Raw genomic sequence first — 24,038 nt, 5'->3', positions numbered from 1 at the left:
AACTCCCGAAGTGGCGAAGAGACCCAAAGTCATGAAAACAGTCATGAAATTTAAGTCCTGCAGAGGTGAAAAAACCCAAAGTCGCGAAAGGAGGCGAAGTTGAAGTCCTGAAGCCACGAGTTCAATTCTAATGAACACCAATTTGTGTTTTTTTTGTTTTTTTTTAATCCCCTGGCCACCACTGTATTATTTTAATATTCTATGGGCCCCTGCCACCAATGTTTTTAAAAAAAATATTCTTTGGGGCCCCAATTTTTTTTTTTACTTGTAAGGGGGGCCCTGGCACCAATGCTTTTTAGAAAAAACCTTTTATGGGGGGCCCAGGCTCCAATGTTTTTTTTTTTAACTTATAAGGGGGCCCTGACCATCAATAGCTTTTTACTTTACTTTTTTAGCACTGATGTCTGTGTGGTCTTTTAACTGTGATGTGGAGTGGGCAGGATCTGGGGTGGGGCTTTGGCACCCGGGGGGCCCTGAAAATGTTGTTGCACGGGGCCCCGTGATTTCTTATGGCGGCCCTGTGGTTGCTAAAGTAATTTGGACCCTAGCAACCAATTGCTGAAATTGCAAACTGGAGAGCTGCTGAATAAAAACGAAATAACTCACAAACCACAAATAATAAAAAATGAAAACCAATTGCAAATTCTCTGAGAATATCCCTCTCTACATCATACTAACAGTTAATTTTAAGGTTAACAATACCTTTAAGGCCTGTGTACTTGTATAAATTCTGTGTACGTCACCAAATGAGGCTGATCCAATAGTTGGCCCCCAGATGATACAGAGGGGCCACAGTCCCATTGTATGAGGATCATATCAACACGCCAATGCAGTCCTCATCAGATGGGAAAATTAAACTTGCCCAACTGATATCTGGTCAGATCTAATGGCCAGACATTGGCCGGGCAGGCCAATCAGTGGGTCCCATACGAGGGCCACTCGGTGGGGAAGGGGGGGGAGTTGGTAGCTTTTATTGGCCCACGCATAACCACCTTTAGGTTAGAGAAAGGAAGAATGATATACAAGTATGGGACCTGTTATCCAGAATGCTCGGGACCTGGGGTTTTCCAGATACCAATCTTTCCGTAATTTGGATCTTCCTACTTCAAATCTACTTAAAATTAGGAATGCACCTAATCCACTATTTTGGATTTGGCCGAACCCCCGAATCCTTTGTAAAAGATCCAGCCAACTACCGAACCGAATCCTGCTGAAAAAAAGCCAAATCCTGGCCGAATCCCGAACCGAATCCTGGAATTGGTGCATCCCTACGTAAAATTTAAACAATAAATAAACCCAATAGGCTGGTTTTGTTTCCAATAAGGATTAATTATATCTTAGTTGGGATCAAGTACAAGTTACTTTTTTTAATATTACAGAGAAAAAGGAAATAGTTTCTAAAAATTCGAATTTTTGGGTAAAATGGAACCTTTCCGTAATTCGGCGCTTTCTGGGTTTCCGGATCCCATACCTGTATTTTCTTTTACTGCTGGGGCGACTCGATTTTGCTGCACTTTGTTGCCAGAGAAGAACACGTGGTAATTCTAATAATAATAATAATATAGTCAAACATTCCATTTTAAAAAATCTTCATTCTGAAATCCTGATGTGTGGAAAGGGTTAACCCAAACTCCCCCATCTGGATGCAGCTGCTTGTGGGATGTTCCCAGTGGGAGGAGCTGAGGGCCAGTTCTCACCTGTGCTGCTGGGTGGGGAGAGAGATAGAAGCTGCTGAGTGCAGAGCAAACTCACAGTCGGTTCCTGCTTGATCCAGGGAAAGCAACTTTTGTTTTGGGTAAGTAGACTGGAGACTTTGTATCAACCTCTGCATTTGTTTATTCCCTTGGGTTTGGCTTTTGTTGATGTTTTCTTAGGCAGAATCACTATTCTTTTTAACTCAGTCAGTTCTCACAATCTCATTTCTTTTTAAACAATTAGTGTGATTTCCTCAAGTGAAACAAGTATAGTGTGAGATTTGCACCCCTTGGATTGGTTGTAGGGGGGCTTCAATCTAACCCAGGGGTGCAAATCTCACACGATACTGGATGGGAAATAAGGAACATCTATTCTCCCGAAAAAAGTTCTGTATTGTATTATTCAAATTCTTCGCAGCCTCCGCTGAAGTTGGATCGACAGTAAAAGTCCATGTTTTATCTGCTAGTGGGGAGAAGAAGGGGTTAAAGGGAAGGTTTTTGTGACTGCCGAATTCTCTCTGTTGCATCTAATGGATGTTAAGAACTTTTACGCTTTTAGAGTAAAGGGGACTTTTGCCCCAATTCCAAAATTAGTTTTATATGTTCAAATGATTTTAAGAGAGAGCGGAAGTTTACATTGAGGGTGTAACCTGCTACATTGTGGATTAAGTTGTTTAGTTTCATGCCTGGGTTGCCCAATTTAAACGGCCACTCCTGTGCAAAGTTGTAGTTCAGCCGGATGGATTCTATGGGGCTAATGGCACCCGCTCCTGAAATATTCCAACGCTCCGGATTGGTTCACTTGTGGAGGTGGGTGCCCTCCCTATAAACACTTTCTTTTCATGAACTGTTGGTCTGGTGATGAGACATTTAGAGGTCTATTTATCAAAGTTTGAATTTATCTCAATATTTTCTGAAAACAGCAACAACCAAATCCGCACTGGCTTTTTTCTCTGAATGTATCAATACACTTTCCCGAAAATTTTGTTTGTGGGAAAAAAAAGGAAAAAATCATGGGGAAAAAAAAACAATCGTACGAATTTTTTAGGATTTCCCACATGAAAAGTTTTGTCCCATAACCAAGAAATTTTCGGAAAACCCAGCGCAGATCAAGATATCTTCAGGACTTCTCCCATTTACTTATATGGAACCTCGGCAGGTCTGAGATGCCGGATTTTCAGATTCTGACTTTTTCCATCATCGAGGTAGAATTAGGGTAGCCACATGGCCGGTATTTTACTGGCCTGGCCGGTAAAAATGATGGTTGATCCCAATGTTATTAATAGGGAATAAAGATAAATATATAGGAAGGTCAGTGATCCCAATGTTGTTATCTTTATTCCCTATTAATAACATTGGGATCACTGACCTTCCTATATATTTAATAGGGAATAAAGATAAATATATAGGAAGGTCAGTGATCCCAATGTTATTAATAGGGAATAAAGATAAATATATAGGAAGGTCAGTGATCCCAATGTTATTAATAGGGAATAAAGATAAATATATAGGAAGGCCAGTGATCCCAATGTTATTAATAGGGAATAAAGATAAATATATAGGAAGTTCAGTGATCCCAATGTTATTAATAGGGAATAAAGATAAATATATAGGAAGGCCAGTGATCCCAATGTTATTAATAGGGAATAAAGATAAATATATAGGAAGGTCAGTGATCCCAATGTTATTAATAGGGAATAAAGATAAATATATAGGAAGGTCAGTGATCCCAATGTTATTAATAGGGAATAAAGATAATATATAGGAAGGTCAGTGATCCCAATGTTATTAATAGGGAATAAAGATAAATATATAGGAAGGCCAGTGATCCCAATGTTATTAATAGGGGATAAAGATAAATATATAGGAAGGTCAGTGATCCCAATGTTATTAATAGGGAATAAAGATAAATATATAGGAAGGCCAGTGATCCCAATGTTATTAATAGGGGATAAAGATAAATATATAGGAAGGTCAGTGATCCCAATGTTATTAATAGGGAATAAAGATAAATATATAGGAAGGCCAGTGATATGTACCAATGTTGTTAAATATATAGGAAGCCGGTATTTTTTTCAAGAAAAGGTGGCAACCCTGGGTATAATAAATACCAACATGTTTTGTGTTTTTTTTCCCCACTAGAAAATTCATATTTTATACAAAAAAAAAAAACAAACTTTTCAGGTTTTTGGCATTCAGATTAGTAAATAACCCCATTAGCTGCGCTTAGGTTAGAGATACACCTTCTGGCTGTAAGATACTTTGTGCGGTTATTGCTTGGCAGAGTTGAACAGGCATTCTGACATTCTTTTAAAATCATAAAAGTATCTGCAAGTGTAAAACCTGAATTTCCACAATGAAAGGGAGCACTGGGTTCTTAGCCACATCTGGGGATGAGTCACAGAGATAGAAAATTGCCTTTGGAAGGTGAGGCCTGCTCCTGGGCTCCTTTTGTAAGGCTATTGGGGGGGGGGGTGGGAAACAACAGGATATTACTCTAAACATAATGACACATCAAGCATTTTATCTAAATCTAGTTGGTTAAACCCATACCTGGGAGTCATATGTCTGGCAGCCGAATTCTGTTACAGCTATTGCTGCCACCTCATCATTGTTATGGGTTTATTAATTTTAGCATTTTTTAAAATGTTACTGGGTGATGATTTCCATATTGTTTTGCTACCTAATGTCTATGGCACAGCTTTCAGTTTTAACCGATCCTTAGCTGCCCTTGTCTCGCTGACTGGCTTCAACCTTTGTTTATATCACTGCCCATAGCCCTCCTCTTCGGCTAATGGTATAAGGGACATCTTCTTTCATTCAATCCAACCTCCCTATAAAAGGCACAGTCCATAATAGGGACACTCCCTTAGGTTTCCTTATTACCTTTAGGTAGCTAAAAATAATAAGTATTTAAAATAATACTAGTATTTATATAATGAGTATATACCTATAAAAGGTTGTATGCTAGTACTATATATATATATATATATATATATATTAGAAATAAGAAAGGGCTGGTGGAACTGTTCACCCACCGGGAGATTCTCTGGTTAGGTTTCAGCTGTTTTGATGTCTGTGATTTTCCATTGGAATATTTAGTATTTAACAACAATCATTTAAAGGGCCCAGTGCTGCAAGTGTAAGAGTTAAACATAATTGGGAAAACAACTTTCCCCATGACAGCAGTTTCTATCTTGGTTCTGCCTAAAATAACAGTAGACTGCAGTGTCCCCTCTGGCCCTACAGCTGGGAACCCTCTGAACTCCGCAAGAACATGAGCTCTTCCCCCACCCACCCTAAGCTGCCATACTGCTAAACATCTGGAGATCATGACCTGTGTGGTTGCTTCAGAACATGGAAAAAATATTTTAGATGAAAGGCTATTTCTGGTCCCAGAAAGCTTTTTGTATAGGCACAGATGTTACCAAACAGCAGCGTCGAAACCAGGCCCACTCGGGCAATCTGTGCAAATGCCAAGAGAGGTTGTCCGTAGACTGGTGGGTTTGTTGGACTTCTGTGTACTTGAAATGCCAGGGCCTCTTTGGAATATCAGTCCAGGTCTGGTCAATACTAGGGGAATTCAGTGGAGGTGCATGATTTAGATGCAGCTATTTAGGGAAAGTGTAAGGGTCACAATTACAGAAAAAAAATCTCCCAGTTCTCCCTCGTTATCTGGTCCCAAAATAAAGTAAATAAATAAAGTAGTTTAGGTAACTAAGAAGTGGGTGCCAGTGCTCTTCCAGCAGGCTCTGACATGGGGCGTTTCTGAGCTCCTTGCCATCCTGAGGTGGCCTTTCTGCATAGCTCCCAACTGTCCTGTTTTTATTGGGATAGTCCCTCTTTTAACAGCTCAACCCGCAGTCCCGATTTTCTCTGCACTGAACAGCTAAAAAAAAAAAACCATGTTTCTAACTTAATTGGCTTTTGTTTTCTGATGCTGCTGTTTTCCCTCTTGCACATGGCACATACCATTTTTAGTGCAGGAGAGGGTGTAGGGGAGGCCACATCACTAGTGCAGAGAGCACAATTGCGCTGTCTGCATTAGCAGTGTGAAATTCCGATTTAAAAATTGGAATCTCGGCTCCTAAAGTTATCAAGAGCTGCTTTTTTGCCGCCCCTGCTAACTTGCGAACTACTGCTGAGCTGAGACAAGTTTGAGTTAAAGGGCCCCGGGCTCTGCTCCTAAGTGTTTAGTTTAAATCCCCGCCACATATGAAAGGCACAACTGCTGTTGTTTTGCCAAAAAATACACACCGTCAGTATAATATCTCTCTGCAATACAAAAAGTGACTTTAATGTTTTAGATGTGAAGTAACACGATTATTCAAAAACTATACACCGTACAGCACCAGTTTGGCAACCGGTTACCCAGAAAGCATCGGTGTTTCCCTATTTAAACAATCAATGTAAATGTACTGATTAAAGAAGTCAAAACTGGTCAGTTTGGAACCCTTGGCCCAGAGTCCCTTTTCCTTATCTATTTTTTGCACAACTAGTGTATGAAGATTTCTAGGGCTGGTGTGAGCAGCTATAAAGGAGTGCTAGCCCAGGTCTACCAATGAAATTGTTTGTCTAGTGCCATCAAGCAGAGGGGGAGCAGATTCTTGGCCTGTGTTTCTTTGCAGATCAAGTCTGGCAGTAGTCTTAAGCTGGCCGTAGATGTTGAGATTTTTAAAAGATCTGATCCTCATCGTGAGACCACGATCTTCTCGGAACGATCGTACCAATTTACCATCAACTAAAAAGACCAATTTGCAGGAAAACAAAGGGGAGCTGCCTGCTTGGCCCTGCAAACATAGATACATTGCACTGGGACTGACAAAGATTTTTTGACCTGGCCGATCAATTTTCCGACAGATGTCGGCCAAAAAATCGTAAGATGTACGATCGTTCGAATCCCACTAACCGCACGATAATTTCAAAGGATTGGTCGGACTTCCTTAAAATCGGTCGTTCGGCAAGAAGAATCGTCGCGTCTATGGGGAGTTTTAGAGCTGTAATAGAGAGCAGTGTCCTTTCTTCTGCAGTGTGACAGTCCAGCCTTCTGGACCCTGTAGAAAAGAAAAAGATCTGTTTAGGTAGTGGGTGCCAGCGCTCCTCCAGCAGGCTCTGCTCCCATGTGTATAGATTAAATCCCTGCCATAAAACAAGACACAATGTTGTTGTTGTTTTGCCAAAAAAATATGTATTGTCAGCCGTGTTAAGCTCACCACAGACGTTAAGATTTTTCCCTCCTTAACGGACAATTTTAGTTCGATCCGTCATTATCGCAAGGTTAGTGGGCACTGAACGACTGGGCATCTAATGATTTTTCATCCGACATTGGTCAGAAAATTGATTGGGCAGGTTAGAAAATTTTAATTGGTCACAAGGAAATTGATCCATTGTCAATGGACACAGTGTTCTCACCTTGCCTCATGGCAGGAGCGGCCCTGTATATAATGCCCTATATATATCTTGTAGTACAGATATGGGACTTGTTAACCAGAATTCTAGGGACCTGGGGCTTTTTGGATAACAGATCATTCCTTAATTTGGATCTTCATACCTTAAGTCTACTAGAAAATCATATAAACATTAAATAAAGCCAATAGGCTGGTTTTGCTTTCAATAAGGATTAATTATATCTTAGTTGGGATCAAGTACAAGCGACTTGTTTTATTATTACACAGAAAAAGGAAATCATTTTTTTTTTTTTTAAATTTGGATTATTTGGGTAAAATGGAGTCTGTGGGAAACGGCCTTCCTGTAATTCGGATCTTTCTGCGTTTCGGAATAACAGATCGCATACCTGTACCCCATTGAACAGCTTCTCTGAGTCACAAGTCACTGAACAGAATGAAAGACTGATTGAACTGCAGCATAACGTTAGTTTATAGGGACGGCCGGTTTGGAGGGACTTCTCGTGGTTTATCTGTAAGGGCAGAGACACTCGGTCAGATTCGCCCGGCGACAAATCTCCTCTCCTTTGAGGCGACTAATCTCCCCCAAATGCCTTCCCACCGGCTAGAATGAGTATCGCTGCAGGGATGGCACTCGGAGCACTTCGTTTTCGAACGACTTTGGAAAACGAAGCGCTCCAAAAGCTGCCACTGGGTTTCCCTTTATCACTTGCCCCATTTATTTACCTCAGGAATCTCCCTCTCCTTTCTACCTCCCCCTCATTCCTTCCAGCACAGGGACGGCACCTCACCCCTCCCCCCTCTCCACCTTCCTGCACAAAAACTCCGTCACAGCCATTACACAAGTCCATTATATAAAGTATAGGGAGAATGGAGGTCTGTGTGCTGGAACAGCATTTCTCTGGTGTTTCTGTAATGGCTGTGACTGGCAGTTTGTGCAACTGGAAGAGGAGGAGGAGTCTCCCTGCAGGGAGAGGGGTGGAGATTCCTGAGGTAAATACGTGTGACAAGTAAAAATAAAGGAACCCCTGTGGCATCAATGCAGACTATTCTACCAGTGCAGACGGAAAGGGAGACCATGTCCGGGCTCTGAAGAACAAATTGTGCACAATAACTCAAAGGGATTGAAGAACATGCCCCCAACCCAGGTCCAAACTGCCAAACTGTGGGGTCTGGCAAATGCCAGAGAGACAGTCACTCTTTAGTAGACTGATGGTTGGCAGAGACTACAAAGATCTGGGAAATGGCTGCTGTAAGATGCTTTAGCCAGTCACTATTTAATAGGCTGCTAAGAGCTGTTTGGGCCTCTGTGTACCTGAAAAGCCAGGGCCTATTGCGAATCTCAGACCAGGCCTGAAGCTAATCCCATTCCCATAATCTACATGGGTGGAGCCATTGTTCCTGGCAGTCACTATTTACTAAGGTAGACGCAGAGGGCATTTTTGCTCGAAACATGTAGTGTCAATAAAAGGATTTTTTGCAGCAAAGCTCTGTGTCTACCTTGGTCTGTTCCACCAACTATACTTTCAATTGATTGCCAGTACCAAGGACGAGGCACAGGAACTGACCACAAAGGTTATAAAAATTGATGGGAGAAATACCACATCCAGTGGAAACAAGAAGCTTCTAAGTCCCTATGTACTAGTTAGGGTTGCCACCTGTTCAGTTTTGACCCGGGCAACCTGGTTTTTTAAGGGCTGCCCAGGTCAAATCAAAAACCCCCAATTGCCATTCCATCTGCGATTTAGATTAGTCGCCCCGATCTCTCTGAATCTAACCGTGCGTCTCTGCCCTAAACTGCTGGGAGGTGGGGAGGTGCAATGAAGCGGCAGATTCTTTCTAATAAGAACCATCTTTGGATTTCCGTGCCCTGAAAAGAGCATGTTTTGATCTTCAGAGCCCTGACAATGACTCCCTTTACTAGTGCCTGAAAGGCCATGGCCTATTGTGAATTTCGGACCAGGCCTGAAGCTAATCCCATTTCCATAATCCCCATGGGTGGAGTCAGTCCTGCCTGGCAGTCCCTATGTACTAGTTAGGGTTGCCACCTGACCAGTTTTGACCCAGACAACCTGTCAACCCAGGTCAAAACCAAATTAGGAAAACTGGACAGGATTCCCTATGATTGATGTAGAGATCGCCACATTATAGCCCCCAGCAGTGCCACGGCCCTGCCCTACCAGAGGTGGCAACTGTAGTACTAGTTCTGCTCAAGTTGAAATGTTCCCTGGCAATTAACTTTTCCGTGTGCTCAGTCACTTGTGAGTCACAGGAAAGTGTGTCACAGCCCAGTCTGCCCCAGCCCTGGATGGAGAGACAGACAATTGTTTGGATATAGTGGAGGCATAGGACTCTTCTAGCACCTGCCCACCGGGTTCCAAACTTTTTTGTGGGGGTCAGCTGATCGGGGGAGCGGGTCTGGGCCGGCAGGGACTCGCCAGTAGCAGGGCTAGATTTGGGGGAATTGCTGAGATGGATGTAGGACTGTTCTGCAGTGACAATTGTGAACTCACAGCACAATACACATTTGTTATTGATCCTGTATCAAGTGGGGGAAATACAGTTCACCACCAAAATCAGAAGGTCCCACTGCAAAGTTTCTCAGAATAACTATTCTAAAAGTTAAATATGTTCTTTTCGCCTTGATTTATTTAAAGTGGCAAATAGACATTTACACATGGTGAGTTTGTAGGAATAAGAACAACAACAAAAAAATGAAGATTAGGCCACTATTCACAACTGCCATTGGTGTGCAAGTTCTGATTTCATGTACAGACTGGCCTGGGAGTAGGGTTGCCACCTGGCCGGTATTTTACCGGCCTGGTCGGTGAAAATGATGGTTGAGCTCAATGTTATTAATAGGGGAAAAATATATAGGAAGGCCGTTTTTTTTTCTCCATAAAACGTGGCAACCCTACCTGGGAGAGATCTGCGGGACTTTGTACTGGGCCTCTCTGGGTTTGATGCTGAGCTAGAACACTGCTTAGAGCTAAGTGTCCTGGTAGAATTCACTTACAGAAATAATAAAGAACTGCTGGGGGCTTGTGAGGAAGGCTCATTTGGAGAGAATGAATACGTCTTTGTCTAACGACAACAAACCTAAATGCTTTCTTCCCTCCCTGCCCCTCACAGCACCAGCATGAGCACCTGAGAGAACCATGTCTTGTAGATGTGATTGTTTCTGTGAGGAACTATTTTGGCTTCTCACTGGGCTCTCGCTGGTTACACAGTGTTCTATTGAGAAATTCTGTCTGCTCCTCGCCCAAGAGTTGTGTCATACATAAGATAATGCAGAAAACAGCAAAGGTGGCCGCACAGGAGATGACATGTAGTAGTGTATGTGTATCCTGTATATAGGGCCAAAAATCACAGCCTGTCTGCCTCCGCCAGATATCTGTTGGGTCGGTTAGAACCATTGGCCAAAAGAGCATGAAAAAGCAGGATTTCCAGTTTGTAAAAGGGCTGGGGTTGCAAGGCAGTGGGTAGATCATAGGCAGAAATTTGGCATAATTGGTGCTGGCCAGGAATGATCAGGGGTGTGGCCATGTGTCCAAGGGTCATTTAGGCCATGTTTTCCTCAAAGGCTGATCCGAGGAAAGCATCCTGATAACTCTGTAGTATGGGTCGCCATAATTACTGATGGAAGCCCTGCCAGCGGTAACGGAACTAATGTCTTCTGGGCTTGGGGTGCAGTATCCCATCCTGTAGACGTGCGGTTTCGTTACCACCGACCTGCGCAGTGATCTCTGATGGGCCCCGAGGGGAAGCGAACCCTGGTGCAATTGCACCCCCTGCTCCCCCAATAGTTAGCCACTGCCTGCCAGCAGGACACTATCTGCAAGGGTTCTTTAAGTTTCCCTCATAAACAAGTTAATTGGCTATTCATAAAATGGGTTACTATGAGACCTTAGATTGTAAGCTCCACTGGGGCAGGGAGTGATGTATAATGTCTAAATAGTTTACACAGAAATTTCTTTACCCCCATAGTCATTTGTCAGGGCAGAAGGCCGGGTATTGTCTGTCTTGCTGTATAGGGATGACAGGTGTTCTTTGTAATTATATTGGCTGCTGACAAGCTCCTGTGTAGATGCCATGTGGCCGGCGGAAGGTACAGTTACAATGGGCAGCTGGCACACACTGAGCTGCCTTGTGATACTATAAAGTACAACACTGGAATTGTAACCCTATATTGGCTAAAAGGCTTTGCCCAGATATGAGACAGAATGCAGGTTGCATAGGACTCCAACACCCAGGATGGTCCTTCACAAGTGGAAGAGGAAGGTGAGGGTTTTGTAGAATTGCACCTCTCTTGCTGTTGTATGAAGATAGAGGACGTCAGAGGTTCTTGCAAACACAACCTAACAAAGGCTTTATTATGAAAGTGCCACAGGTTAAATTCTCATCAGCAATGAGGAAGCTTTAGGGTGAATTCAAAGACCTATACCATTATGGGCATACACCGCCTGGTAAGTTTCAAGGGTTTCTTAGCGAAGTGTTCAGATCCCTAGAGCAGAAATGGATCAGGGAGTAGAATATGACCTGAATCTGTTATTAGTGCTGTGGTCCCTGCTTGTTCTAGGTATTCACAATAATCACACCTTTCTAGAATGTGCTAGAACAGTATCTAGTCCTGTAACTGACTAAACTGGGGTTCCTGTTCCCAGACTTTCACTAGAGAGGCTGTCTCTCTAGGGCAGAACAACTTTACTGGACCTTGTTGACATCAGGCTCCCCAGACACATCCACCAAATTAAACAGATAATGGCCAAAGAGGAAGTCCCACCCCTTTCCAATCTCTATATTTAAGTGTGACAGGAAGTGGTCACTTTCTCTGACAGCCAATAATAGGGATATGGAAACATCTGCCCTGTAACTAGGGTAATTAACTATTAGGGATTTAAAGCTATAGGGACTATTTCTATATCCGCCCCTACAGTATTGTAAAGAGGCAATTGGCTTGGGTGATGGAAACGTTATGCTACTCATACATGGTATTTCTTTAAGGCTGATCTATTATAAGTACAGGTATGAGATCCATTATCCAGAAAGCTCCAAAACGAAAAAAAATAATTTCTATAAAAAAATGGTGTTTGCCATTTAAAAGTCCAACCATAAAAAAAATTGAACTTAAATAATCGTGTTTACATGATTTTCTAGTAGATTTAGGGAGTTATTTATTAAAATCTGAATTTTTCTGATTTTTTAAAATAGAAAAGTCTAAACAAACTATAATCCACTATTTGACCTTATTTGTTATTTAAAAAAGTATGATTTAATCAGTTTTGCTTTCAAATAGGATAGGGACCTCTCCCATTGACTCATATACAACCTCGGCAGGTCTGAGATGCTGGATTTTCGGATTTGGACTTTTTTGCAGCCTCTGGGTATAATAAATCTCGGGGGGAAAAATAGATTTTTTTAGCATTCGGACTTTAATAAATAACCCCCTTAATGTTTGATGATCCAAATTATGGAAATATCGGTTATTTGGAAAACCTCATGTCCTGAGCATTCTGGATAACCGTTCCCATGCCAGTAATATGTTTTTGTTGTTGTCTGAACCTGTAACATTCATTTAACCCTTTGCCTGCCAGGCATATGGGTTCAGTGTGCTGGCCACAACAATCTCTGGAAATGCCATTTTCTGGCTATTTCATAAAAATGTAGCCCGCATCTGACCGTTCTGACGAAGGGGAACGCCCCCGAAACATTACATCACTGATGCAATACACAGGGGTTAACCCCCGCTACACTAGCCATCGAGTGTTGGTATTTTTCCCTGTTCTAGGGTTTGCCATAGGCAGTGTGTTTCCCAGTTTGTTTGGATTCTCTCTCTCTCTCTCTCTCTCTCTCTCTCTCTCTCTCTCTCTCTCTCTCTCTCTCTCTCTCTCTCTCTCTCTCTCTCTCTCTCTCTCTCTCTCTCTCTCTCTCTCTCTCTCTCTCTCTCTCTCTCTCTCTCTCTCTCTCTCTCTCTCTCTCTCTCTCTCTCTCTCTCTCTCTCTCTCTCTCTCTCTCTCTCTCTCTCTCTCCTTATACCTTACTGACTGCTTTAAAATCAGTTTAATACAAGTTCAGACTCTTACCCTTTAATATTTAAGAAGTGCAGCGTTCTCGCTGCCAGTCCCATGCCCCAGGGTGAGGTACAAACCTGTTTATCGTTGGCTCACAGACGGTAAGGGAGGGACTCGGTGAGAACATTGTGATCTCTTGAGAGTAAGAAAGTCAGACTGGATCCGCTGCTCTCATGTCCCAGGGCAGTTCCTGACTGACTCCCATCATCCCATGCTTCTGTCAGCCAAGAAATACAACTATAATACACAAATGAAGGTGAATTGCCCTTTAAGCTGTGCGTCTAACTTTTCCCAAGGGACCTGCTTATCTAAATTGTTACAATTACTTTTTTGCTTATCTCAAAATTGTTAAAGTATCTTATTTGTTGTGGGTTCTCTGCCAAAAGCCAATTAAGTTAGAACCCTTTTTCTGGCTGTTCAGTGCAGACTTTTCAGTACAAATGCAGGACTGCAGGTTGAGCTGTCAAAAGCGGGACTGTCCCGCTGAAAACGGGACTGTTGGTAGGTATGATGCTTAGTGATGTCTCGGTTATAATCGGAGCTTAGTGATGTCATTTCTGTCACATGACTCACTGATACTTGTGTATTATAAATAAAGTACCCCCTGTTGCAAAATATGAGGATATTGGATGTATTATATGGTCATGAAACTCCTCGGTGACTTATAATATCCTTATATTTTACAAGAGGGGGTACTTTATTCACTATATAAATAAAAGACAATTTACTGGGTTAACCTGTAAATTCCAAAACTAAAACACTAGAATAATTCTAAAATAAGTAACATGGATAACCTCGGCCCACCAGCTCTGCCCTCATGCTATTTTGGAATACATGGCTGCCCTCTATTGACATTGGGACCCTCCTGCTGCTTCTGCCTGCCCATACCCCACATACTTATTTTGTCGGCACAAGCCTATATAATGTTGGCTCACATATAATATACTCCAAGCATGTGCAACACAATTTGAAAGCTGTGTAATTTTTTTTTTTTTTTTACTTAGTTATTGCATTTTCAGTTCCACAAAAAGTTAACTGTGCCTTTAAAAATGTTCATTGCATAGTGAGCCTTGTGTTACCGGTTATTTTGGGCAATATTCTCACTGTTCATGTTTTTGTGTGATTGTCGTTGTGCCTGTAAAAAATATAGTTTTCAATATTTGGGCTCTTTACAGAGCACGTAGTTTGGTAATCCTGTGTATTCTGGGCATCAGTCTGTTCAGAGGTCCCCCCGGTATTTATATTTAGTGCAGGTATGGGATCTATTATCCAGAAAGCTCTGAATCTCCTATAGACTCGATTTTAATCAAAAAATTCTAGGGATGCACCGAATCCAGGATTTGGTTTGAGATTCGGCCTTTTTCAGCAGGATTCGGATTCTGACGAATCCTTCTGCTCGGCTGAACCGAATCCTAATTTGCATATGCAAATTAGGGGTGGGGAGGGAAATTGCGTGACTTTTTAACACAAAAAAGTTCAAAATGTTTTCCCTTTACCCCTTTAGGATTCGATTCGGTGTTCGGCTGAATCTTTCGCAGCGGGTTTGGCCGAATCCCAAAAAATTTTTTATTTCCAATTTTCCTTTACCCGATTACCTTTGAAAATGCTTAGAGCCTTAATAATTTCAAGGCACCCAGTTAAATCTAAGTAGTTTTTTGCCACTCAGTTGTGATCCGGTAGTTGATTGGGTGCTCCCTTAGCTCATTAGAGAACATGGTCACCTTTTATAGTTCTGGGACAATACAGAGTAATCCCAAACCTTACATAAATGTGTACACACATATATATATATATATATATATAGATAGATAGATAGATAGATAGATAAAAAGGATGCGCTGAATCCTTCTGCCCAGCCTATCCTAATTTGCATATGCAAATTAGGGGTGGGGAGGGAGATCGCATGACTTTTTGTCAGAAAACAAGTAAAAAACATTTTCCTCTTCCCTCCCCTAATTTGCATATGCAAATTAGGGGATTGCATATGCAAATTAGGGTTTGGTATTCGACCAAATCTTTTGCAAAGGATTCGGGGGGTTTGGCCGAATCCAAAATAGTGGGTTCGGTGCATCCCTAATGTATATTGTCCATTTGCTTGTAGCTTATGGAACGTGGGCCTTTAACTACATGAGTGAATGCGTGAAGAGGCCTAAATCACTATTGGGAATTTCAGTGCAGAATCTTTGCTGTTATGTCTTCTGTCAGCGACCCATTCATTTACACCTTCACCAGTTTGGGAGCCTAATGTATTGCAGACCGTATCACTTATGCATACTTCCCAACAGCCCGTAGTCCCAGGTTTTTTGAAATGTCCCCACTTTCTCTTTGATCTCCTGCACTGTCTGGAGAAAAAGATACTTCATTAAAATGAGTTTTTTTGGCAGAGAGCAGCTGCATTTGGATACCTTTGTAACAATTTAAGATAAGCAAAGAAACAATTGTAACTATTTAAGATAAGCAATTCTCTTGGGAGAACAGAGACTCACCGCTTAAAGGGACAATTCACTTTCATTAGCAAAACTGATATAACACATAAAACATGGACATAAAACTCGCAGAAATGTGTTCACACTTTCATAACCCGCCAAATTTAGTAAAATGGACATGGTAATTAGCGGGTTTGGCATGAAATGGGCGTGTCCAACGCAGCACAACTTTTTGTTCTTCAGATGTTGGGAGGTATACATGTGGAGATTAATCACCCTAGCGTATATGATATGTAGATATATACGGAGGACTTTTGGAAGAGGATTAGTACAATTGTGGTCATCCAATTTGAAAACAATGGAGGTTTAGGCCTGACGTTACTTAATCCAGACATGGCTCCATACACAAGTACAAGAGAAAACATAAAAATTAAAGTCTAGTTGCCCTTTAAGAATTATAAAAACGTTGGAATTTGCCATTTATAGATATTGCTGTATTTAATGTTTTACGGAGTATAACCCTGCATTGCCCCCCCTTCTATCTTGCGTCTACCATCTGATTGCTGTGTATAACATCTGGCGTGTGCCCATATAAAATAAATATTAAGCTCAATCTACTAAGGTGCGGCTGTTTACTCTGTGCTTTGCTTTCTCCCAGGCCACGAGGAACTGCTTTTGCTACAAGATGCAGGAAGCCACCGTAGCCTTCTTCTTGATGCTGACGGGTATGTAGAATTCTATATGATCTGGCCAAAACATGTCTGTTCTGATCACGTAGAGGAGAATCATTTGTCAGTTGGTGGAATGAAGGGTTGATTCACCTTTAAGTTAAAGGGATCCTGTCATCGGAAAACATGTTTTTTTCAAAAGCATCAGTTAAAAGTGCTGCTCCAGCAGAATTCTGCACTGAAATCCATTTCTCAAAAGAGCAAACAGATTTTTTTATATTCAACTTTAAAATCTGACATGGGACTAGACATTTTGTCAATTTCCCAGCTGCCCCTGGTCATGTGACTTGTGCCTGCACTTTAGGAGAGAAATGCTTTCTGGCAGGCTGCTGTTTTTCCTTCTCAATGTAACTGAATGTGTCTCAGTGGGACATGGGTTTTTACTATTGAGTGTTGTTCTTAGATCTATCAGGCAGCTTTTATCTTGTGTTAGGGAGCTGCTATCTGGTTACCTTCCTATTATTCTGTTGTTTGGCTGCTGGGGGAAAGGGAGGGGGTGATATCACTCCAACTTGCAGTAAAGATTGATTGAAGTTTATCAGAGCACAAGTCGCCTGACTTGGGGCAGCTGGGAAACTGACAATATGTCTAGCCCCATGTCAGATTTCAAAATTGAATATAAAAAAATCTGTTTGCTCTTTTGAGAAATGGATTTCAGTGCAGAATTCTGCTGGAGCAGCACTATTAACTGATTCATTTTGAAAAAATGTTTTTTCCCATGACCGTATCCCTTTAACATATATTATTTTATAGAATTGCTAATTCTAAGCATTTTTTTTATTGTTTTTAAATGATTTTCTTCCTTCTGATTCTTTCCAGCTTTCTAATGGATGTCACTAACCCCATAGGGAAAAAAAAATGCTACACACTGGGAGGCAAATTTATTAAAGGTTTTTTTAAACTCTATTAAACTTGAATATACTCGAAATTCAACTGGGGCGGTATTTATAAAAAAAAATCGGACGAATATTGCCAACCTGAAAATCCGAATCGAATTAGACTAAACTCAATTTGAGTTTTTTTTTTCTCTGACAAAAAACTCGAATGTCAGGAAGGCTACTAACATGTCCAAATTGGTCTCCCATTGACTTATACATGAACTGGGTTTTAGGTGGCGAATAGTCAAATTCGAGTTCTTAAAGGGCAGGAGCGTGATAAATCTGTAATTCTGAATTAGAATTAAAACTCAAATCGAGTTTGAATAATTCACAATTCGAATTAGTGTTTTGACCATAAAAAAAATCGAAATTCAAATAAATCTGCCCCTTATTGTTTTTGCCAATTTTCGTTACTCATCTTTCTATTCAGGCCTCTCCTATTCATATTCCAGTCTCTTATTCAAATAAATGCATGGTTGCTAGGGGAATTTGGGCCCTAGCAACCGGATTGCTGAATTTGCAAACTGGAGAGCTGCTGAATAAAAAGCTAAATAACTCAAACGCAAATCATAAAAAAAAAAAAATTAAAAGCAACAGCAAATGTTCCTAGAATATCAGTCTCTAGTCTCTACATCATACTAAAACTCAAGGGTGAGTAACCCCTTTTACAGACAAGCCCCGTCCTCAACAAGCAGTTGTCCTATAATATCGTTTACTCCGTTATTCCCGTTCTTTGTGGAAGTTGGCGCCATGTTTTGGAAGGGTTACCAGAAGGAATGTAGGTCACCCAGGATCTGACTGACTTGCTGGAACACCTGGGAATCTGCTGGTGGGCCCCAAGAAATAGGAGGAGGTGGACACTGTTTTTTATGAGCCAGATAAAAATTGTGTTGATGAAATGTGCTGCTTGTGCCATTGGCTTCAACGTTCTCTTCTGGCTGACTGTGCCACCTTTGATCCATATGCCTCCATGCTTTCCTTCCTTTCTTCCTTCCCTTGGGTTACATTCAGCCAATCACATGTACTGGGAGTTTGAAATCAACGCAGCAGACCCAAGGGCAGTTAAAGGAGCTTTTTGAGGGTTCCAATGGGTTTGGCCACGAAATCAATAGGGTTCTATAGCTTTGGACTGTTCCATCCTTGAATCCTGGTTCAGCATTGACTGATCTGTGTTCTTTCTTTCCCTCAGCTCTCCCTTGTCTTCATGCTAAGGGTCACCCAGGTAAGTAACAGCAATATTACCCCACGGTGTCTGTGGTCCATGTCCAAATTCTGTGATTGCCCTGATATATGGGAAAACTGCAGTCAAGTTTGCACTGAAGAGACTTCGGTATGATTTTCATTCTCCTTTGTTTTCTTTGTTTGCAGATAACTCCCAGTTCCACTATGGTACGTTCCAAATGGAGTCTCCTCTCAGGTGGTATAGTTACTGGGTGTGCCTAAATGTGGACCCTCCTTCCCCAAGTGATTTTGCCCTGCTAGGTGCTGTGGTCTTCATAGGCAACTTATCCCCCAATGAAGCACATTCTTATCCTGCAAAGCCCTTGGAGGCAGAGTCTGTGATTTAATTCTGGGATCCAATCACTTCAGACTTGATCCCAAATATCATACACATATAAACCATATCCAGTACATAAAAACCATGTATAGTGACTGAACACTTACGGCAACCAAAGGGCCACCCCACAATTCCCATGTTGAATTCCCTCTAACAGCGCCAGCAGCCCTCCTGCTGTTTTCCACCTCTTTAACACTATTTTAATTTTGGGGTTCCTAGATGCCATATAGTTTGGAAATACGGTGCAAATTGGGCAGCAAACTGTTCACCCTTGGCATACTGATTAAGGGAATAAGAGAGAGCCAATACCTGTTAATGCAGCAAACGGGGTGATCCCAAATTTATTCCATGGTGCTGGAGAGACTTAACACAAGATCAAACGTTTTCGGGTCCACATGGTCCTTCCTCACTGTGTTAAGTGTCTCCAGCGCCATGGAATAAATTTGGGATCACCCCGTTTGCTGCATTAACAGGTATTGGCTCTCTCTTATTCACTGGATTTACGACTGGCATGTGGCTAGGATACAGGATACACAGCAGATAACAGACAAGCTCTGTAGTATACAATGGGATTCTACACATATGTTATCTACTGTGTATCCTGTGCTTGAATGGCTGCCCCCATGGCTACACAGCAGCTTCTTTATATAAACTATAGTAGTACTTATCTGTTATCTGTGTATCCTGTGCTTGAATGGCTGCCCCCATGGCTACACAGCAGCTTGTTTATATAAACTATAATAGTACTTATCTGTTATCTACTGTGTATCCTGTGCTTGAATGGCTGCCCCCATGGCTACACAGCAGCTTCTTTATATAAACTATAGTAGTACTTATCTGTTATCTACTGTGTATCCTGTGCTTGAATGGCTGCCCCCATGGCTACACAGCAGCTTGTTTATATAAACTATAGTAGTACTTTCTGTTATCTACTGTGTATCCTGTGCTTGAATGGCTGCCCCCATGGCTACACAGCAGCTTGTTTATATAAACTATAGTAGTACTTTCTGTTATCTACTGTGTATCCTGTGCTTGAATGGCTGCCCCCATGGCTACACAGCAGCTTGTTTATATAAACCTATATTAAAGTGTATAACAATCAAATCTGAAGCAAACACACCAGTTGTACCAGTGCAGGGAAATGCTACAATATATTGTCATACCTTTAAACCACTTTAATGTTTCTTTAAGTCGAATGTGTGTAGTGATTTGAAACTGTAATGTTGTATAGATTAACCCCTCCCTAGTAGTCTCCTCCTATTTGTTAATGGCACATTGGGGCTTCCCAAATCAATTATTTGATTTTTTTTTTTTTTTTCCATGATGTACATCCGCACGTGATACTGGATGGGATTCATTAATCAGGTCTTTTGTTTTCCAGACTATGAGTCGCTGAAGATCGGGGGTCTTATTGTGGCCGGTATTTTGTGCGCTATGGGAATCATTATACTAATGAGTAAGTGTCCCGTGAGGAGCCCCTGATGTTCTATAATAGCACCTACAATGTCTAAGCCCTGACCTACTAAATCACTAATGATGCTTATATCACGATTTACTGCTTATTTATTTGCACTCATCCCCAATTTTTGTCTTTGGCTTAAATACCTGCACCCTCCCTTCAATCTACTGCAATGGCTTAAAAGGTGGGAATAGGTGATAAACTTATAGGAGAAACTGAAAAAGCCTAATTGTTTAGGCAATTATGAGTAATATGTGGTGTTGGTGTTGCATTGTCCCACAAATTAATATCATCTTCTTAAAAATAGCTCCCCATAGATGTTTTCTGTACAACCAATGTGTCAAATGAGGGGTGGGTGTGTCCTAATGGTCTCTGCCAGAAGCACAGTACGAGGGGGATGGCCAATCACAGCCCTGCAGTCACACACGCAGTTACAGACTCCAGTTCCCTATCAGGTCCTGCTAGCTGCTGATTGGTTCCTGTCCTACAGTGCAGTGAGCTGAGAGCCGCCGACTCCCCTGCAGCAAGTGGAGCAGATGGGCGGGGCTAGTAGGGTTTTTGCAGAAATTTACAATAAACCAGAAACTCAACTTTTTCAAGCACATTCCTTCTATATCTAAAATAGTTTAATACATTGACACATTCTTCTGTTTTACATAATATGTCTAATTATAATTTAATATTAGATTCAATTAATTATAGGGAGAGGGATATGCCTGGTGACCTCACCGAAGGGATAGGAAAGAGAATGTTTGGAAACTTTGGTGCACAGCGTAACATGATTTCCCCACAATCTCACATGTAAATCTTTTGTTTCTTAGGTGGAAAGTGCCGATGCAAATTCAACCAGAAGCAAGAGTGAGTGGAGGGTCATTTATGTCTATTCCTTCTGTCTCAATTTTCCATACTTTACCCCCCCCCCACTAAGGTTGCCATCTTCCAGTTTTTGGAAGGGCTGCTCGGGTGAACTGCCTGTCGGGGGGGGGGGGGGGAAACTGCCTGTCCAGATTTCCAAATTAGGAAAACCAGACAGGACATTGAAGTTAATGACATGGCAATCGGCCCATCGCTGATCACCACGTCAATGGCCCACTCACAACTTCATCTGCCCCATCCCTTGCCTCACCGTATTGAAAAGATGGCAACCCTACCCCCCACCTTTTTGGTGCAACATTGGTGCATATCAAAATAAGAGAACTACAGAACCCCCCTTCCCCTTGGGAACAACTTTCCTGGGTTTCCCTCTGAAATATGCAGGGCTGAAACATTCCATGTGCTTAATCCTTCCAAAACTTGTCTCTTTTGTCCCTTGCTCCCAGCCTCACTCTGTACTTCTGTTCCACCCTTATACTTATAAACTATGTTGCACCTATTTCTTCCAAACATAACCTTATTTCTTCTCTTTTACAGTCGCAGAAACCGCGCTCAAGAGCAGCAGCTCATCACTCCAGGTAAAGCGGGATTCAGAATGCTGGGCAACCTCGCAGTGTAATCTCTATATACTTATGCTAATAATAGTGATTTAAGTCCAGGCACAAAGTTGGCTCCATAAATAATAACCCGTAGTAGAGTCCTGCATCAGGTCGAGTACCCACGGAATACCAACAAAGTGGCCGGGTTTTGGGCAAAAAGTCCTCGATTCCTTGCCCGTGTAGGCAGTCCGTGTGTAACCCAGCTGGGTTCTCCATAAAGGTGCAGGCTTGATCCCTCCCTTTTTAGTTCTTTCCAGTTTTTCTACAGTTTTTTTTGCAAAGATTCGGTGGCGGTGAGATGTCACTTCTGGTTCTTCGCGGCCCCCGGTTCGGAAGATTAGTTGGCCTATTGTGGGTCGGGTACTGGGAACATGCTGGTCAAATAGCAGGTTTGGGTTGCAGGTATGGGTCAGGTACGGGTTTCAAAAAATGGACCCGCGCAGGACTCTAACCCATAGCAACCAATCGGGTCTTTGTCTCAGTACTTGCTGTGGGTCACTGCACTTGGAACAAACATTAGTGGGGGTCATTTATAAAGTTCGCGCAGGGCAGATTGGTTCGCAAAGTGAATATATTTGCCCTGCGCATGGTTATATTTATTAAGCTGAATAAGAGGGTGCATACAGAATTGCGAATTTTTTATTCACAATGCGAATGTCTAAAGGGGCTTTCTAAATATGTCACAATTCGCAAATTGCGAATCTTTATGCGCACACTCTGCGACTCAATTACGCCACAACTTTGGTGGCGGAAAAAATATTCGCAAAACAGTTTTGCAAACTGCGAATTTAACGCTATTTTCGCGCACAACAACCTCGCACATTGGGTGCGCTCGCGCGAACTCCATTCTCATTTGCGCGCCATTTGCGAAAATTTATTCACACTGCGAATTCGCAAAAACCGGAAAGACGGGCAGAGCAGTGCAATATATTAGCGCTCAGCAAAAAACATGCGCAATACAACCATTTGCGAAAAATATGCGCTGCGCGAACTATATATAAATGACCCCCAGTATGTTATATATGTTCTAGTATGTTATTCCCCCTGTGAGTTACTATGTGCTCACACTACACTTGTACACTAAAAAACGTGCACTGTATCCGGCATGTCAACTAGTGATGGGCGAATTCGCGTGAAACGGCAAAAAATTCACGAAACTGCGCCGGCGCCTCGTTTTTGACGCCGGTGTCCATTTTGCCGACACCCGTTTTTGACACCGACTCCCATTTTTTAACGCTGGCGTCCTTTTTTTTTTTTGACGCTGGCGACAATTTTTTTTTTACGCCCGCGAACTTTCGTCAGCGAATCGCACGAATTCGCGCCTGCCAAATAAATTCGCCCATCACTAATGTCAACAAGGCGGCACTTCAATGTTTCAGGGGCTCGCACTTTCTGCAAATCAAATTGTAAGGTTCGCCCTAGTGTTGCAGCTTTGTGTGCCAGTGAATAGTGGGTGCTGATCCCTCTATCTCTAATTGGAGGGAATACAAGGGTGTGCAAGGGTGCCTTACAAACTAGTGATAGCCCTAGAAACCACATAGCAGTTGAAATGCCAGCGAGGAACCAAATACAGTGATTGTGTGGATAATTCCTACACCAGCCTTTAGGTCATTTCCTTCAGAATCTTATTCTTTAATTTCATCTCTATTGCAGGGAGCGCCAGCAACTGCTGAACCACTTTCTTCCCATTTGCCCAGTCTCTAACACTCCAGGACCCCCGAAGGCTCCCCCCCATCCTCTTTGTTTTGTAACATATTTACTTCTAATTTTTATGGATATTAACTCAATAAAGGTTTTTTGTTTTCACATGGTCTGACTGTTATTCAAACATGGAATCATAACTTTTTGCAAGAAATCAACAGAAATTATATTTATAAGAGAGGAGAGGGTTTCTTTTGTGTGACTCTTGAATTCTTATAACCCCTGTAGTTTCTAAATAGAATGTAGCAGAGGGACTAAAATAAAAATGTGCATTATGGGTAATAGTGTGTCTCGCAGATAACAGCAGTTATAATGGCCCAGTCTACTTGTCACTTGTTATTCAGTGGAAAGTGACCTGAGTGATAAATGTGGAGCAGTAATAAATGGATCTCTGTGTACAGTCAGCTGCTTGTTTCATATACAAAACCATCAGTGCAGGGTAATGTAAAGCAGCGATAAATATTATCCACGATGCTTGGGACCACAATACCTTAAATTTGCAAAAAATATATATATTTCCAAAAGGTTGTTTTGCCTCCAATAAGGATTAATTCTATCATACACAAAAAAAGTTGTATCACAGAACCCTATGATAATATAATAAACACTATAGCATGATAGAGACCTCTAGTGACCAAACAGAGGT

General features: G+C 41.8%; 1 protein-coding gene across 1 annotated transcript; it reads left to right on the top strand.

The window, feature by feature from the left end:
- Positions 1-1,641: 1,641 nt before the first annotated feature.
- LOC108697903 (FXYD domain-containing ion transport regulator 3) lies at positions 1,642-23,497 on the top strand. The gene is made up of 8 exons (XM_018228383.2): positions 1,642-1,795; positions 16,255-16,321; positions 18,392-18,424; positions 18,571-18,591; positions 20,142-20,216; positions 21,041-21,077; positions 21,630-21,670; positions 23,345-23,497. Exons 2-8 carry the CDS (start codon positions 16,282-16,284, stop codon positions 23,362-23,364), a joined length of 267 nt encoding a protein of 88 aa, XP_018083872.1. The 5' UTR covers positions 1,642-1,795; positions 16,255-16,281; the 3' UTR covers positions 23,365-23,497.
- The last annotated feature ends 541 nt before the right edge of the window (positions 23,498-24,038 follow it).

The sequence above is a fragment of the Xenopus laevis genome, chromosome 7S (genome assembly GCF_017654675.1).
Source record: "Xenopus laevis strain J_2021 chromosome 7S, Xenopus_laevis_v10.1, whole genome shotgun sequence".
Taxonomy (NCBI): domain Eukaryota; kingdom Metazoa; phylum Chordata; class Amphibia; order Anura; family Pipidae; genus Xenopus; species Xenopus laevis.
This window is presented reverse-complemented; position numbering and strand designations above follow the sequence as displayed.